Here is a 17245-nt window from a genome sequence, read left to right on the forward strand (position 1 = left end):
CTGTCCCGGATACAGTGGACAGTCCTGGATTTGGGTCTGCACCCTGCAGTCTCGGGCGTCTGCTGAATGCCCCTCATTACCAGTGCTCCTCTGACAACTCCTCCTGCCAGGGGAGAAAGATAATGGTAAATGAGCGTGGATTGGGGTGTGGCCAGAACTTGCCCTCTTTCTGTTCTTCCAGAGTTGGGAGGTATGCTAACGGACGCAGCCGGAGCACACCTGCCGGATTATCCCACTGGTGGCGCGCCTTTCCATCAATTATAAGGATCTCTACCTTCTGAACACTTTTCCAAAGCAGCGGAAACAACCTGCAAAAATAAAATATGCCCCAACACTTCTCTAATCAGCCTTCACATGCCAGGTCACTTAGCACCATTTTCTGACTGTAGTTCTCCAGTGTGTGCTATAGTGGCCCATAGGAGCCAGGGTTATGCTGTCTCATCCTATTGTCTGGTTCACATTTGGAGACTGATGTAAAGAAGCCAAGAAACGTAAACTGGATGTTTGCTGGAACCATTAGGCCGCAACAGCAGCGACAAGGCGCACAGCCCAGGTGCGACAGCTGAGCGTGACGTGACACGTGACACACCCCCGGCAGGCTCCGCCCTTCCTGTTGTGAGCAGGCATGTGACTGCTTAGAGCAGCTGACCCGCTCCCTCCACTTCCAGTACTGTGCGGGAGCATGTGTGAGCGCGGCCCACCCCCTGCATGGCTCTGCCTGCTGCTCCTGTGCCCTGCGCTGGTGCTGGGGGAGTCCCGGAGACCCAACGTAGTGCTGATCCTGACCGATGACCAGGATGTGACCCTCGGCGGCATGGTAACTATTCAGGCCAGGTTATGTGGTGTACATAGGGGACATACATGGCGTATACTGTGCTGTATAGGGCACATACATGGCATATACCGTTATATACTGTGCTGTATATATACACAGGGCACATACATGGCATATACCGTTATATACTGTGCCGTATGTATACACAGGGCACATACATGGCATATACTGTTATATACTGTGCTGTATAGGGCACATACATGGCATATACCGTTATATACTGTGCTGTATATATACACAGGGCACATACATGGCATATACCGTTATATATTGTGCTGTATATATACACAGGGCACATACATGGCATATACCGTTATATACTGTGCTGTATAGGGCACATACATGGCATATACCGTTATATACTGTGCTGTATATATACACAGGGCACATACATGGCATATACCGTTATATACTGTGCCGTATATATACACAGGGCATATACCGTTATATACTGTGCCGTATATATACACAGGGCACATACATGGCATATACCGTTATATACTGTGCCGTATGTATACACAGGGCACATACATGGCATATACCGTTATATACTGTGCCGTATGTATACACAGGGCACATACATGGCATATACCGTTATATACTGTGCCGTATGTATACACAGGGCACATACATGGCATATACCGTTATATACTGTGCCGTATGTATACACAGGGCACATACATGGCATATACCGTTATATACTGTGCCGTATGTATACACAGGGCACATACATGGCATATACCGTTATATACTGTGCCGTATGTATACACAGGGCACATACATGGCATATACCGTTATATACTGTGCCGTATATATACACAGGGCACATACATGGCATATACCGTTATATACTGTGCCGTATGTATACACAGGGCACATACATGGCATATACCGTTATATACTGTGCCGTATGTATACACAGGGCACATACATGGCATATACCGTTATATACTGTGCCGTATGTATACACAGGGCACATACATGGCATATACCGTTATATACTGTGCCGTATGTATACACAGGGCACATACATGGCATATACCGTTATATACTGTGCCGTATGTATACACAGGGCACATACATGGCATATACTGTGCTGTATGTATACACAGGGCACATACATGGCATATACCGTTATATACTGTGCCGTATGTATACACAGGGCACATACATGGCATATACTGTGCTGTATGTATACACAGGGCACATACATGGCATATACCGTTATATACTGTGCCGTATATATACACAGGGCACATACATGGCATATACCGTTATATACTGTGCCGTATGTATACACAGGGCACATACATGGCATATACCGTTATATACTGTGCCGTATGTATACACAGGGCACATACATGGCATATACCGTTATATACTGTGCCGTATGTATACACAGGGCACATACATGGCATATACCGTTATATACTGTGCCGTATGTATACACAGGGCACATACATGGCATATACCGTTATATACTGTGCCGTATGTATACACAGGGCACATACATGGCATATACCGTTATATACTGTGCCGTATGTATACACAGGGCACATACATGGCATATACCGTTATATACTGTGCCGTATGTATACACAGGGCACATACATGGCATATACCGTTATATACTGTGCCGTATGTATACACAGGGCACATACATGGCATATACCGTTATATACTGTGCCGTATGTATACACAGGGCACATACATGGCATATACCGTTATATACTGTGCCGTATGTATACACAGGGCACATACATGGCATATACTGTGCTGTATGTATACACAGGGCACATACATGGCATATACTGTGCCGTATGTATACACAGGGCACATACATGGCATATACCGTTATATACTGTGCCGTATGTATACACAGGGCACATACATGGCATATACCGTTATATACTGTGCCGTATGTATACACAGGGCACATGCATGGCATATACCGTTATATACTGTGCCGTATGTATACACAGGGCACATGCATGGCATATACCGTTATATACTGTGCCGTATGTATACACAGGGCACATGCATGGCATATACCGTTATATACTGTGCCGTATGTATACACAGGGCACATGCATGGCATATACCGTTATATACTGTGCCGTATGTATACACAGGGCACATGCATGGCATATACCGTTATATACTGTGCCGTATGTATACACAGGGCACATGCATGGCATATACCGTTATATACTGTGCCGTATGTATACACAGGGCACATGCATGGCATATACCGTTATATACTGTGCCGTATGTATACACAGGGCACATGCATGGCATATACCGTTATATATACTGTGCCGTATGTATACACAGGGCACATACATGGCATATACCGTTATATATACTGTGCCGTATGTATACACAGGGCACATACATGGCATATACCGTTATATATACTGTGCCGTATGTATACACAGGGCACATACATGGCATATACCGTTATATACTGTGCCGTATGTATACACAGGGCACATACATGGCATATACCGTTATATACTGTGCCGTATGTATACACAGGGCACATACATGGCATATACCGTTATATACTGTGCTGTATGTATACACAGGGCATATACCGTTATATACTGTGCCGTATATATACACAGGGCACATACATGGCATATACCGTTATATACTGTGCTGTATGTATACACAGGGCATATACCGTTATATACTGTGCCGTATATATACACAGGGCACATAAATGGCATATACTGTTATATACTGTACCTTATGTATACACAGGGGTACATATGTGTCTTATACCAGGTACACAGTATACGCTGCACCCTTATAAGTATGTGCCTGTCTTCTTCCTCGCCCCAGTATTCTTGTGATGCTTGTGGCTGGGCATCCTTCCTAGTCACCTGCTCCATCCTTATATAATCCTCCCACAGCCACTCATGTAGGGAAATATTAGTGACAAACCTGGATCAAGATAAGTCCAAATTGAGAATGGAAATTCTGACCAGAGTGTGAACTGGAATAAACCTCCTCACTGGTGTTTGTAGGAGAACCTGCTGCTATCTGTTGTATGCAGTCAGTACCCTGTCCCTGGCCTTGGCCTTGACTTATAGCCTAAAATACTGTATTCAAAAAGCAGGCAAAATTAGTATACAAATTACTTTATTAACTTAATTGTAATGACAGTAATAGAGGTAAAAACAGCATGAAACACAGGAGACCTGATTAAAAAGGTGAGGGATGTGCCATGAATCTAAGTCCCAAAACTGGATCATTAATAGTATTATAAATAACAGATATCAAAGTGTGTTGTGTGAACAATCAAATTCATGTAAATAGAGGTACAGAGAGATACATAAAATGCATGTACACTAATGCCAGAAGCCTCACCAACAAATTGGAGGAATTAGAATTAATTTTGTTGGAAAATAATTATGACATGGTGCGGATATCTGAGACATGGCTGGACGAGAGCCATGACTGGGCAGTTAATTTACAGGGCTATAGTCTGTTCAGAAATGACCGTACAAACAAGCGAGGGGGGGGGGTGTTTATATGTAAAATCATCCTTAAAACCCGTCTTGCGGGAGGATACATGTGAATCTAATGAAAATGTAGAGTCCCTGTGGGTGGAGATAAGGGGAGGGGGAAAAAATAATAAATTACTGATAGGGGTTTGTTATAAGTCTCCAAAAATAATGGAAGCAGCAGAGAATATCCTCGTAAAGCAAATAGATGAAGCAGCGACTCAAGGAGAAGTCATTATTATGGGGGACTTCAACTACCCTGAAATACATTGGGGGACAGAAACATGTAGTTCAAGCAAAGGTAATAGGTTTTTGACAACTCTGTGAGACAATTACCTGTCACAACTGGTTCAGGACCCAACAAGAACGATATCCTAAGACCTAAAACTACACAAAACAAATGGGAGACATTTATTAGCATCCTGAATAGGACCTGTGTACAATATATTCCCTATGGGAATAAACATGCTAGAAATAGGAGGAAACCACTATGGCTAAATAGAGCAGTAAGGAGCGCAATAAGTGACAAAAAGAAAGCATTTAGAGAACTAAAGCAAGTAGGTAGTGATGAGGCATTAAATAAAGGCAGCAAAGATTGAGACAGAGAGACTCATTGCCAGAGAAAGTAAAAATAATCCCAAAATATTATTTAACTACATAAATAGTAAAAAACTAAAAAATGATAGTGTTGGCACCCTTTAAAAATAGTCTAGGGGAAATGGTGGATGAGGATGAGGAAAAAGCCAATATGCTAAATGATTTTTTTTCAACCGTATTTACACAAGAAAATCACATGACAGAAAACATGATTAGTGATAGCAAAAATTCTCCATTAAATGTCACTTGCTTAACCCAGCAGGAAGTACGACGGCGTCTAAAAATCACTAAAGTTGACAAATCCCCGGGCCCGGATGGGATACACCCGCGAGTACTGCAGGAATTAAGTAATGTCATAGATGGACCATTATTTTTAATCTTTAAAGATTCCATAATAACAGGGTCTGTACCACAGGACTGGCGTATAGCAAATGTGGTGCCAATATTTAAAAAGGGGACAAAAACCGAACTTGGAAATTATAGGCCGGTAAGCTTAACCTCTACTGTGGGTAAAATCCTGGAGGGTTTTCTAAGAGATGCTATACTAGAGTATCTGAAGAAGAATAACCTCATGACCCAATATCAACATGGGTTTACAAGGGACCGTTCCTGTCAAACTAATCTGATCAGCTTTTATGAGGAGGCAAGTTCCGGACTGGACCAAGGAAATGCAGTGGATGTTGTGTATATGGACTTTTCAAAAGCTTTTGATACGGTTCCACACAAAAGGTTGATATATAAAATGAGAACAATGGGGATAGGGGAAAATATATGTATGTGGGTTAAGAATTGGCTCAGTGGTAGGAAACAAAGGGTGGTTTTTAATGGAAGACACTCAGACTGGGTCTCAGTTAACAGTGGGGTACCACAAGGGTCAGTATTGGGCCCCCCTTCTTTTTAACATATTTATTAATGACCTTGTAGGGGGCATACAGAGTAGTATTTCAATATTTGCAGATGACACTAAACTCTGCAGGGTAATCAGTACAGAGGAGGACAATTTTATATTACAGGAGGATCTATGTAAACTAGAAGCTTGGGCTGATAAATGGCAAATGAGCTATAATGGGGATAAATGTAAGGTAATGCACGTGGGCAGAGGAAATAAAATGTATAATTATATGCTTAATTGTAAAACACTGGGCAAAACTGTAACTGAAAAAGACCTGGGTGTATTGGTGGACGACAAGCTCACGTTTGGTGGCCAGTGTCAGGCAGCTGCTGCAAAGGCAAATAAAATAATGGGATGCATTAAAAGAGGCATAGATGCTCATGAGGAGAACATAATTTTACCTCTATACAAGTCACTAGTGCGACCACACTTAGAATACTGTGTACAGTTCTGGTCTCCGGTGTATAAGAAAGACATAGCTGAACTAGAGCGGGTGCAGAGAAGAGCGACCAAGGTTATTAGAGGACTGGGGGGTCTGCAATACCAAGACAGGTTATTACACTTGGGGTTATTTACTGTGGAAAAAAGAAGGCTTAGGGGTGATCTTATTACTATGTACAAGTATATGAGGGGACAGTACAAAGACCTTTCTGCTGATCTTTTTACTCTGAGGCCTGAGACGGGGACAAGGGGGCATCTTCTACGTCTGGAGGAAAGAAGGTTTAATCATAATCACAGACGCGGATTCTTTACTGTAAGAGCAGTGAGACTATGGAACTCTCTGCCGTATGATGTTGTAATGAGTGATTCACCGCTAAAATTTAAGAAGGGCATAGATGCCTTTCTTGAAAAGTATAATATTACAGGTTATATATACTAGATTCCTTGATAGGGCGTTGATCCAGGGAACTAGTCTGATTGTCTTATGGAGTCAGGAAGGAATTTTTTTCCCCAATGTGAAGCTTAGTGTTTGCCACATGGGTTTTTTTTTGCCTTCCTCTGGATCAACATGTTAGGCTATGGGTTGAACTAGATGGACTTAGTCTTCCTTCAACCTTAAAAACTATGTTACTATGTAGATATATGATTAATATGAAAATGTATCTGATAATAAAGAAACACGAAAATGTCTGGTGACCAAATAGATCCAGGTTTAATGTTTATTGCACAGTACTGGATATAGTATTATATATGTATATCAAAATGTACACACAATTCTGACCATGGAGGGCACGCCACAACACCTTCACACCACTCCAATGGGTGCTTTGCTATTGCTTCGTCATGGAGTGTGGTGGACTTTGTTGTTAAGCTGGCCAAAAATGAAGGTCCATTTTGAGAAGACTATAATTGGGGTTAACATTCTGGCTATTGCCTGATGAACAAGTAGAACGCTCATTTGGTGGGTGCTCCGTTATGTTTTCAGCACAGAGGATGTGCTGCCGATAACATGGTGCAGTGTGGAGACTGAACCATGATGCTAGCCATCATTCTGTTCCCATCGGTTTTCGTTGGTCGTGTAAACAAGATTGAAGCCTGGAATCGGCCCATCTATATACATGATTAGTTTTTGGGGTTGTCCTTTTGGATGACTATGATCAAAGTTGAAGACCAAGAACTGCTGAGCTGTGCTGTCTGAGTGAGCCCGCAGAACGAAAGGATCAGCAGCTGAAAATTAACAGTCTGGATCCTTCAGTCCCCTGACATCATACATGCTGGATAGTCTGCCGACTCTCATCTAATGTGTATAGGTTGTATACTTGTAGAATGGAGGATACTAAAGCTTGGGCTAATTGTTCTTGAGGAACATTCTGGCCTACATTAAAGCACCTATGCCTCACTCTTGAATAAGAAAATGTGGTCAGGTCTGTTTCTCCTCACCTTTCTGCCTGTAAGATAGTTAACCCTTACGTCCCTCCTGACACATGCTATGTCCAGTGCTTGGTTCCCCTTGACTTTTTTCTTCTTTCCAAGTCCTCCATGAACTGCAATAAAGAATATTTCTGACCCCTGGCCTGTTGCCTGCTCCCTGCTTCCCCAGTCTGACCAGTTTACAAACTAATTGAAATGGGGGGTGGAATCCCTTTAGGTATGTTCACATGTACTGGGAAATTTGCAGAACATATCGTGCAGATTTTGGTGTGAATTTTTTGCATATTTCTCAATAAAAAGCAGCCTAACAAACAACCACCCCCCCCCCCCCCCCCCCCCCAAAAAAAAAAACTTAACCTAACTGCTTTTTGTCAAAATGTCCCTGTTCCTATGCGGGTCTCCGTTTTCTAGCCTTTAGAAATGACATGATGTCAACCTTAAAAATAAAAAATGTAGGATATCAACATGTCAGAACTCCACTTCAGGCTGCTCCGTGAGCCAGAACAATGTTGTTTTTTTTATTTCACTGCCTGAATTGAGTGGATTATTGGTATGCGGACATTCTAGTCCATTTTTATTTTTGGCTATTGTGTGACGGGAATGGAGTGACAAATTCAATGGCTTTCCACATTACTTTTGATTTAGTGACTGCTTCATATTCTTTCTATTGACACTGTGTATCAACACATGAAGGATCACAGCAGTTATGTCACAACATATTATTCCTTAGGGCACACATGTCAAATTCTGGCCAGCAGGGTGGATTTATTTGTCCCACGACACCAGAACCACCACCCCTATGTGGGGCCCCTTATACTGTATGGAGGACTATGTGGGGGCCATTATACTGTTTACTGGAGGAATGTGACTTTGTCCAAGTTTTTCATTTTGGCCCTCTGTGTGTTTGAGTTTGACATCCCTGCCTTAAGGTCTGGATACAGAGAGGTACTGGATCTATGAAAGAGTTAATACAAAAATGCCAGGCAAGCAAGAAGGAGTAGAGGGTTTTGGATTATTATTTTAAAATCTAAACAGTATATTGGTTTTCTCTTTAATTCTTGAAATATGGCTTAAAAATAAAATCTGTATCCCATTAGGCAAATTTCAGAAAACCCCTTTAATCACAAATACTTATGTTGTCCTTCGTAACATTTATCCCGCTTTGCTACAAACTGAACTTTGTTTAAATTCTCCAAAACCCCTACTGTCTGGTCTTGATAGAACATCCTGTAGGCTGTCAATCTTCAGGAGTGCAGCGCTTCAGCCCCCTGCTTTCAGCTTTGCTAGGCTTGGTGCACTCCTGAAGATGGCTCTGACTAGCTGCATGGTCAGGCCTCTGGTCAGAACAGAGTGCTCTCCCATGATGACAGCAGAGGTGGCTTTATCTCTTCAGCATGGGAGAAGCGCTGGAGGACTAAAGATGGCCTGATCCAGCGATCTAACCAGGTTCAGAGTGCCATGAGAAGGCTGTATAACATAACCATGGAACGAAACAAATTCGCATCAGCTCTCCAGATCCAGGTAACTGGCTGTCTTGCTGGGTGCGGTGCACGGACAAAAATCTGTGGCCTGGTTCCCAAGTAACAGCAGACACCGAACAGGTTCCAGGAACCGCAGTGAAAGAATGTAAAGCACTTCATTTATTTTGCTTGCTCTAAAATATTAAACAGAGGTAAAAAAATGTGATTCATATGATTTAATGGTCTATGCGAAACACTTAGGCCAATTTTCTTACCTCTGCTTTCTATTTTAGAGCAACAAAATAAATTAAGTTTTTAATGTTGTTGGAACCTGTTCTATATGTGTCTGTAAAGTATAGCGCCTGCAAGTGGTATGTGCTCTTTAACTAGGTAACCGACAATTCTGAGAAATGGAGTGGCCGATAACCTAGTTATGCAGATTAAGTCTCTCCACCCTTAAGCACATGGAGGCTTTTTAATAGGATGTAAATTGCAAAGTTGCTTATTTCGATAAGCACTTTGCAATTTTACCTATTTCAGAACTTAAGACAACCCCTTTAAGGCCATGTTGCAACTTGCAGTACAATACAAGTGCATGAGGTTTGTTGCAGAAAAAAAATAATCTACACCAAAATGAGGGTGAGATGCAGATTTTGAAATCTTCAGTATGTTCATTGTGCGGATTTTCTCAGCAGATTTCACCCTGTACAACTCTTTGTAATTGACTAGGGTGAAGCCCATGGACAAATCTGTAATGGAATCCACAAGTAACTTGTGGAGTTGTTGACACTTTGCCAAGAATTTGTGACAAAATTTGCAGAGGACACATTCTGGCTAGAGTAATACCCAGTGGAAACTCGCTGGGACGGGAGAAAGCTTCATTATGTTAGCGCTATACATGGCAGTGTAGGGTCGGCCTGACCTTGCTTTCATGGCAGTATGACGTTTGGTGGGGTACAATGACTTGGCAGACTCCCTAAATGCAGATGTATAAGATAATATCCGTGTTGTCTAGGCCAGCTTGTACCAGTTTCTGCATACACAATTCAGTTCTCCAGAATAAGTTACATAGTAACATAGTTTGTAAAGCCGAATAAAGACTTGCGTCCATCAAGTTCGACCTGTTAGTTCTGTAATTGCTAAAGTTGATCCAGAGGAGGGCAAAAACCCCAAATGATTTAGCCAATCTTCACCTGAGGAAAAATTCCCTCCCGACTCTGAAACCAGCAGTTAGAATAAATCCCTGTATCAACCTACTATTTTATTTTATTTTATTTTTAAGTATATGCTGAAATCTGCCTGGTATCTAGAAATGCATCCAGTCCCCGCTTGAACTGGTGTAGTGACTCCGACATTACCGTCTCCTCACTCAGTGAATTCCATATCCTCACTACTCTTACCGAAAAGAACCCCTTCCTATGTTGGTGCTGAAACCTTTTCTCTTCCAGTCTTAGTGAATGCCCTCTTGTTACCGTAATATCCCTCCTTTTGAACAAATCCCGGGCAAGATCTCTATACTGTCCCCTAACATATTTGTACACATTTATTATGTCCCCCCTCAACCTTCTCTTTTCTAGGCTGAATAGTCCTAGTTTTGCCAACCTCTCTGGGTATTGCAGTCCCTTCATTCCCTTTATTAATTTTGTTGCCCTCCTTTGTACCTTTTCAAGCTCATTTATATCCTTTCCATATATTGGGGCCCATAACTGAGCACAGTATTCCAAGTGTGGTCTGACCAGTGCTTTGTACAGTGGAAGAACAATGTTCTCATCCTTTGCAGCTATACCTCTTCTGATACATCCCATTACCCTGTTTGCCCTTACAGCAGCGGCCTGACTTTGGGCACTCCAATTTAGTTTGCTATCAATCAAGATGCCCAAGTCCTTCTCCATCTCTGAATTCCCCAATGATTTCCCATTCAGCGAGTACTGGTGACTTCCATTTCTCCTTCCCATATGTATGACCTTACATTTCTCCTCGGTAAACCTAATTTGCCATTTAATGCCCCACCTACCCAGCTTATCCAAATCCCTCTGTAGGTCTGCACTGTCCTCTCTTGTATTAATTGTTTTACATAACTTTGTGTCATCTGCAAATATTGATATTTTACTATTTATCCCGTTGACTGTCGTTAATAAAGATATGAAATAACATTGGGCCTAGTACAGACCCCTGTGGTACCCCACTAGTGACGCTTACCCATTCTGAGTATATTCCATTTATAACCACCCTCTGTCTTCTATCCCTTAGCCAGTTAGCTACCCACTTGCAAACATTTTCCCCCAGCCCCATCATTCTCATTTTGTATACCAACCTATTATGTGGCACGCTATCGAACGCTTTTGAGAAGTCGAGATACACGACATCCACTGGTTCCCCCTGATCTATTCGAGAGCTAACCTCCTCGTAGAAGTCAATCAGGTTTGTTTGGCAGGAGCGATTCCTCATGAATCCATGTTGGTTCGGGATTAAAAGATTATTAGCATCAAGATGCTCCGTAATTGCCTCTTTAATGAAGCTTTCAAAATTTTGCCCACAACGGACGTCAGACTCACCGGCCGATAGTTTCCGGCGTCACTTTTCGCTCCCTTTTTGAATATTGGCACTACATTCGCCTGTCGCCAATCAAGTGGTACAGACCCAGTCTCAACAGAGTCCTTAAATATAAGATATAACAGTCTGTCTATCACATTACTTAGTTCCCTTAGTACCCGTGGGTGTATGCCATCAGGTCCTGGTGATTTGTTTATTTTAATGTTACTGAGGCGTTTCTGTACCCCAGCTTGGGTTAGATTAGTCATATTTAGTGGAGGATTAAGCTTGTCACTTCTCATTTCTCCTGTTAGTTCTATTTCCTTTGTGAAAGTTGTCGAAAAAAAAATTATTTAATAGATTAGCTTTATCCTCATCTTTCTCTGATTTTGCCTTCCTCACTTTTTATCGGTCCAATATTATTCGGTTTAATCCTTTTACTATTTATATACGTAAAGAACAGTTTGGGATTTGATCTACTTTCCCTAGCAATACGTTTCTCTGTTTCCTCCTTCGCTATTTTTATTTGTTTTTTACAGGTTCTCGTTTTTTCCTTGTAACACATTAGTGCCTCCTTACTGTTTTCCTGTTTTAATCTCTTGAATGCCTCTTTTTTGCTATTTAATGCCCCTTTTACGTTCTTGTTCAACCATATTGGTTTCCTCTTATTTCTGGCCCTTTTATTCCCATACGGTATATATCTCTCGCACTGAGTATTCAGAATTCTTTTGAAGGTTTCCCATTTACTATTCGTATTCCTTTGATTAAGAACTTTGTCCCAGTCAATAAGTTGAAGGTTTTCTATCAACTGATCAAACTTCGCCCTCCTAAAGTTTAATGTTTTTGTTGTTCCCTTATTGATAACCCTACTGAAGGGCATTTTGAAGTCGATAATATTATGGTCGCTATTACCTAGGTGCCCCCCTATCTGTACCTCAGTTATTCTATCAGGCCTATTAGTCAATATTAAGGTCAACACCGCCTTCCCTCTCGTTGGTTCCTGCACTAGTTGGGAGAGATAATTATCCTTAATATTTGTCAAGAACCTTTTTCCTTTCTGAGATCTACAGGTTTCTGTTTCCCAGTCAATATCCGGGTAGTTGAAATCCCCCATTACAATCACTTCATTATGTTTTGCTACTTTGTCTATTTGTCCTAATAGCAGATTCTCATTCTCCTCTGTTATATTTGGTGGCTTATAGCAGACCCCCAGTAATATTTTATTATTATTTTTTGCCCCTCTATCTCTACCCACATGGACTCGACCCCCTCTTCTCCCTCTCCTATATCTTCCCTTAGTCTGGGTTTTAGACATGACTTTACATATAAGCAGACTCCTCCGCCTTTCCCCTGTTTCCGGTCCCTTCTAAATAAACTATAATCTAATAAATTTACCGCCCAGTCGTAGCTATCGTCTAGCCAAGTCTCTGTTATACCTACGATGTCATACCTCTCCTCCGATATAAGCGCCCACAGCTCATCCGCCTTATTGGTCAGGCTTCTTGCGTTGGTCAGCATGCAAGATAAAACTTTGGGGTTATTTAGCATCCTATTCTTCTCTAACGATCTAACTGTACTACCCCCACCCCCCTCTCCACCCTCATTATATTCACTTCTCCCCTTCCCCCTTGCTTGCCTCACATCCCACCTATTTCCTTGGTTCCCCCCCCCCCCCCCCCCCCCGTCTCTAGTTCTTAAGGACGCTTTGTACATTTTGGGAATAATTGCCATGTTAAGTATGACATTAGGTGGGACTCTCCGCATACGTAAGGACGGCTGTAAAAGATGCATAACAAGCTCTTCTATATTTAGCTAACAATTAGGGAAATGAAACTTTAGAGCAAGCTATTGAACGGTCACATAGCTCCTGAGACTGGACAACCCCTTTAACATTGGTTTTTAACAGCTAAAGTCCAAAGCCTGCATTGTGTCAGCGTTGGCCAAAGTAAACATGAAGTTATATAATAAATCCTTAATTGGATTTGGATTCTGGCCTATAGGGAAGTGCAGAAAGATAATGGTGTCATTTACTGTGAATGTTTGTGGGCACCTTAATGGATGCTACGTTCATCCTGGAAGTACTTAGGACAATTTTTGGATTAGTACCAACAACTTTTGTTTTTATTATAAGGAAGAGACTCTGTTACATAATTGCAAGCGATGTAAAATTATTTATGTGAGCCATTTATACAAAACAAGGAACTGTTAACCATATTGTCATATATTGTGGCTTAACCCCTTAACGACATGCACAGTACATGTACTCCACTGCTCAACAGAGGATGAATGGAGAGTGCCCACTCCATTCCTGGCAGATGATGGCTGTGTCCTTCAGCTATCATTTGCCTCTAACACAGTGTTGCCATCTATGCAGAGATTCCTGAACACTCGCTAAAAATAGGCCACTTTTTTGCCGTCTGTGAATTTTTTTTAAACTGAAAAGTTTTTAGTGAATGTAGCGAATATCTTCATATCAGAATTATGGGCTGTAGACATGTAGCAGTTATCAGAATGATTTATTATGGTTTTACAATGTGTCCGTAAAAAGAGATATTTTCTGTTCATGATATTTTTATAAGCGGTCCAGAAAAAATAAGTCCTGTTGGCAACCATATTCTAACAGCCGTGAGTGGAGTGTTAACCTGTTAAATGCCGCTATAATTTTCTGACCGCACCATTTACTGCTTGCATCCTATGAGGCATACTGTTCTATCTGCTCATCGGTGCACCTGTGAATCAACCGATGTGCTGACATTATGACCAGGCATCTGCTGAAAACCCCCGTGCCTTTCATGACTGTTCTCCTGCCCGTGTCCTAGGAGGCCGTGAGTTTTACTATAAACAGCAATACCGTGATATCGCTGTATATAGCACAAGTGATGGGATAGTTTCATGTTCATGTCTCCTAAGGGGTTTAAAACGTACAGGGAAAAGTGGGGGTGGGGTGGGAGAAGGTTTTAAAAATAAAAAAACACATAAAAATCAGAACCGCCACCCTTTTCAAATAAAGATCTTAGAAAAAAAAAAAGTAAAAATACACATGTGGTATCACTGTGTCCATGAAAGTCTAATGTAACAAAATATAAAATCAATTAACCCAATTTGTAAATGCTGTCTAGAAAAAAAATGTTGAAATGCCACAATTGTTTTTTTTTTTTTGTTGTTTTTTTTTGTCGCAACAGCTCCTCAAAAAATGCAATAAGAACAGATCGGAACATATTTACCCCAGAGTACAGAGTAGTATCAGTACAAGCAATGTGTTTTTTTTTTTTTCTTTTTACGGATCTCAGAATTTTTTTTTCCACCACTTAAAAAAATAAAAATATGCATCTTTGGCATTGCTGTAACTGTACCAACTTGGAGAATATTTCCAGGTCATTTTTACTGCATAAAAACAGAAAACCAAAAGGTAAATGCGCAATTGTATTTTTTTTTTTTTCACAATTTCATCTCATTTGGAATTTTTATTCCAGTACCCTAAAAAACAGTTATGTAGGTGGAAATATAAAAAACAACTTCTTAGTAGAAGCAAAAGCGCAGAAATGAAAAATATTTTTTAAGGGGTTAAAGGGAATCTGTCAGCAGGGTTTCACACCCCAAACGATTTATATGTACATGTAACTCTTTCAAAGACCATTCCAGCAATACTTTTTATTTGGCCAGTCCGTTTCTCCATTTTTGAGAAATCCGTGTTTGAATTGCTATGCAAATGAGGCTTAAATTGGGCAGGATTTACTAGGCAGGATTGTGCTTAGTAAACTAAATGAACAGTCAGGTGGGCGCTGTTACACGGAGTAATAACATACCTTTTATTGATGACATCCGTTCTTTTAGAATCTTTTTCAGTTCTGCCATAATGATATGCTCGTGCTTCAGGCCAGCAAACGAAAGATGCTACTGCGCATGTGTGGGCCGCCGCGGCCATATTGGGGGATGTAAATTTTCACTTTGGAACAGAAATTACAAAGGCAGTATTTAAAACCATAGGCAGGTCACTGAATGCACAGTGACCTGTCAGAGGCCAGAGATAGGCATAACTAATGAGAGCACCAGTTACAGCCCCTCCCAGAAATGAATAAACTAAGAGCTTGTCATTTAATACTAAAATTCTAGCTGCTGTTTCAAAAGTATTGTTTTCAGTATGATGTTTCCACACTTGGCATTAACACTTGACATATGCTGTCATAGAAAGGATGGAAATCTGTACATGCATTTCTCTGAAGCTGCCCATACACCTTAGATAGGAGTCAGCCGAATGCTGCATCTCAAAAGGGAGAGAGGAGAGTCTCTAGCAGCCGCTTATCTCCTGGAGAACAAAAGGGTTAGACACTTCCATGCAAACTGTCTGGTCCTCCACACACCCAACATCCTCTGTTGTGGAGAGTTTGGAGGCTCCACCAAGCACATTGGATGGTTGGCTGGTATTTGGGGTTGGGACTAATTTGAAGGGATGCTGTCAGTTGATTCATGCTTTCCGAACCATGGCCATTATGAATTGGAGACCTTCTCCATTATCGTTTTAAAAGCCATCAGGGACAATGCATCTTGGATAACTAGCCCAAAAGGCCAGGGCCCAGCGTTTTTTCCCCATCTCTTCACTTGGTTTGTCTTTACACAGGCACATATTAGTCAAGAGGTCAGAATAGGGTACAGCCTCTGAGGACATGCCCCTTTGACTAGTCGCATCGTCTTGTCCCACTTCCCCCTCCCAGGACTTAAAAGTGTAATTTATCTGAAATGCCACAATGTTTCAGAGTAAAACATATACAGCTGCAGTAATGGAGCCGAACTCTGATTCATGCAACCCAAACGATGGGCACCATGACTCTGATGCCTGCCCCATTATCACAGTCGTGTATGTTTTATTCTGAAACACTGCAGCATTTCAGAGAAGACGTACTATTAGAAGTCATTGGAGATGATGCAATTAGGATCACTAGTCAAAAAAAATTCCCCCAGTGGCTTCTCTGTCCACTGTATGTATATAGAGAGACCATTCACACAAGAGGTTGGGGTAGGGAGCGGCCGCTGGGACCATCCTCTTGAACCAGTGATCGTAGTCATTGTCCCTGCCGGCTTTGAAATGTATGAGGTTTTAATTTTATTTTTTGCAGATGCTGCAGCATTTCACAGTAAATGATGGAACCAGTCTCATTATTACTGCCTATAGTTTGGGCAACAAGAATCTACTGCCAGGTTCCCTTTAACTTATAGTGTATGGTGACTTTTAGCTCCAGGGCGCTTGATCTCACAACAGCACATTCAGAGGGAATCAACTCTTTATGTATCTGTGCTCACATTAAGCGGGTCATAGATGGGCAGATCAGGGTGACATCGCCTCAAGAGATTCCTTAAATTTAGGATACTAGTCATTAGAGGGGCATGCCCCAACAGCTATGTGCACACATTATTGTACTGGATAGTGAGAACAGTGTAACGTGACATACATTTTTACACTAATGTAGTTCTGATGATCAGGATTTTCTTGAAGCTTGGTAACTTCTGTTTAAGTTTTAAATATATTTGAATTATATGGCAGGTATTA

General features: G+C 41.4%; 1 protein-coding gene across 1 annotated transcript in view; it reads left to right on the forward strand.

The window, feature by feature from the left end:
- Window positions 1-588: 588 nt before the first annotated feature.
- GNS (glucosamine (N-acetyl)-6-sulfatase) overlaps window positions 589-17245 on the forward strand; it is a 37643-nt gene continuing 20986 nt past the window's right edge. The window contains exon 1 of the mRNA XM_073651721.1: window positions 589-817. Coding sequence (XP_073507822.1) covers window positions 683-817 — 135 coding nt within the window. The 5' untranslated portion in view covers window positions 589-682. The remainder of the gene's footprint in view (window positions 818-17245) is intronic.

This window comes from Phyllobates terribilis, unplaced genomic scaffold (assembly GCF_046119375.1).
Source record: "Phyllobates terribilis strain yellow unplaced genomic scaffold, ASM4611937v1 Scaffold_11__3_contigs__length_659146591, whole genome shotgun sequence".
In the NCBI taxonomy this organism is placed as follows: Eukaryota; Metazoa; Chordata; class Amphibia; order Anura; family Dendrobatidae; genus Phyllobates; species Phyllobates terribilis.